The following is a 1,116-nucleotide window of genomic DNA, read 5'->3' as shown; positions in this document are numbered from 1 at the left end:
CACCACACTGTGAAACTCTCTGCAGCGAGGAGCCCACGGAGCACATGGGTTTGTTGTGGATGTGCTCATCCACAACAAACCCTGCAGACACAACACACCACAACAAACCACAAAACACTTCATTTTCTGACGACCATCGCAAACTACAAACTGACCCAAAAAAGTGTCACTAATATGAACATATTATATTGTGCATTATAACATTGTGAACATTATTATTACATTATTATTTTATTATCTATAATTATATATATGTTATTATTATTCTTCAAAGCGTTTCACAATCATATTTCCAGTAGCCTTTATAATGTAACAACAGGTCTATGAGGGTTGATGGTCGACCAGTTTACAGGTTTGATTGAGTTTAGAGTCTGTGGTGTCGGGGCGGCTAAGCTAACTCAATTCAAGACTATGGATAAAGAGCCAATCTACTGGGCAATAGCAGTACAAATAGTCTAATTAATCCACTTAGCCGCTCCACTCGCTATCCTAAAACAAACTGAAGTTTGTGCTCACAGTGACTCCGAACAGTGTTGATTCCAAGCCAACCCACAGGCCAGAGTGTTACGTGACCGGTTCTCTGTGACCTGCTGGCACAGGCTAGCCTGCCGGGCCAATCCCCCAGCCTCATCATAACCCCTGACCTCACAGCGATTACAAGCCAGGGATTGCGTACTCCAGTGTATTACAAGAGTCTACTCGTTGCCCTGGCTGCTGGCCTGCTAGGCCTTAGCGCTAGCGTGTTAGCACTGGCGTATTAGCGTATTAACAGGATACCCTGGCAAACGGCATGGAACGGATTGATGGATTGATGGATTGATGGATTGATGGATTGATGGATTCAGGGCAGTATGCTCCGTGGATTTGTATTCGGCACGCATGATGCTTATCAATGTACACGTGCTTATACCTGAATACAAACGTGATATATTCGGCCGTTTATCAAGTAGAATTATAGAAAAGAGATGTTAGTAAGGGATTGCGAAGGCACAATAACGCACCTACTGACAGGCACGGCCGTTTTTCACGTGAATCGTTCTGCTTCACTGACAGTGTTAAAGCAAGCGCCTCATTCATGTTCATTTTTAAATAAAATATGTATTTATTTCCCCTTTA

General features: G+C 43.1%; 1 protein-coding gene across 1 annotated transcript in view; it reads right to left on the bottom strand.

Moving 5' to 3' along the window:
* LOC311371467 (triple functional domain protein-like) overlaps positions 1-81 on the bottom strand; it is a gene marked incomplete at both ends in the record, with an annotated part of 12,702 nt that extends 12,621 nt beyond the window's left edge. Inside the window, one exon of the mRNA XM_084489514.1 lies at positions 4-81. Coding sequence (XP_084345640.1) covers positions 4-81 — 78 coding nt within the window. The remainder of the gene's footprint in view (positions 1-3) is intronic.
* Between the last annotated feature and the right edge of the window lie 1,035 nt (positions 82-1,116).

Source organism: Micromesistius poutassou (genome assembly GCF_964030765.1).
Source record: "Micromesistius poutassou genome assembly, contig: SCAFFOLD_4765, whole genome shotgun sequence".
NCBI lineage: Eukaryota > Metazoa > Chordata > Actinopteri > Gadiformes > Gadidae > Micromesistius > Micromesistius poutassou.
Note: the sequence above shows the minus strand (reverse complement) of the source record. Positions and strands in the feature narration are given on the sequence as shown.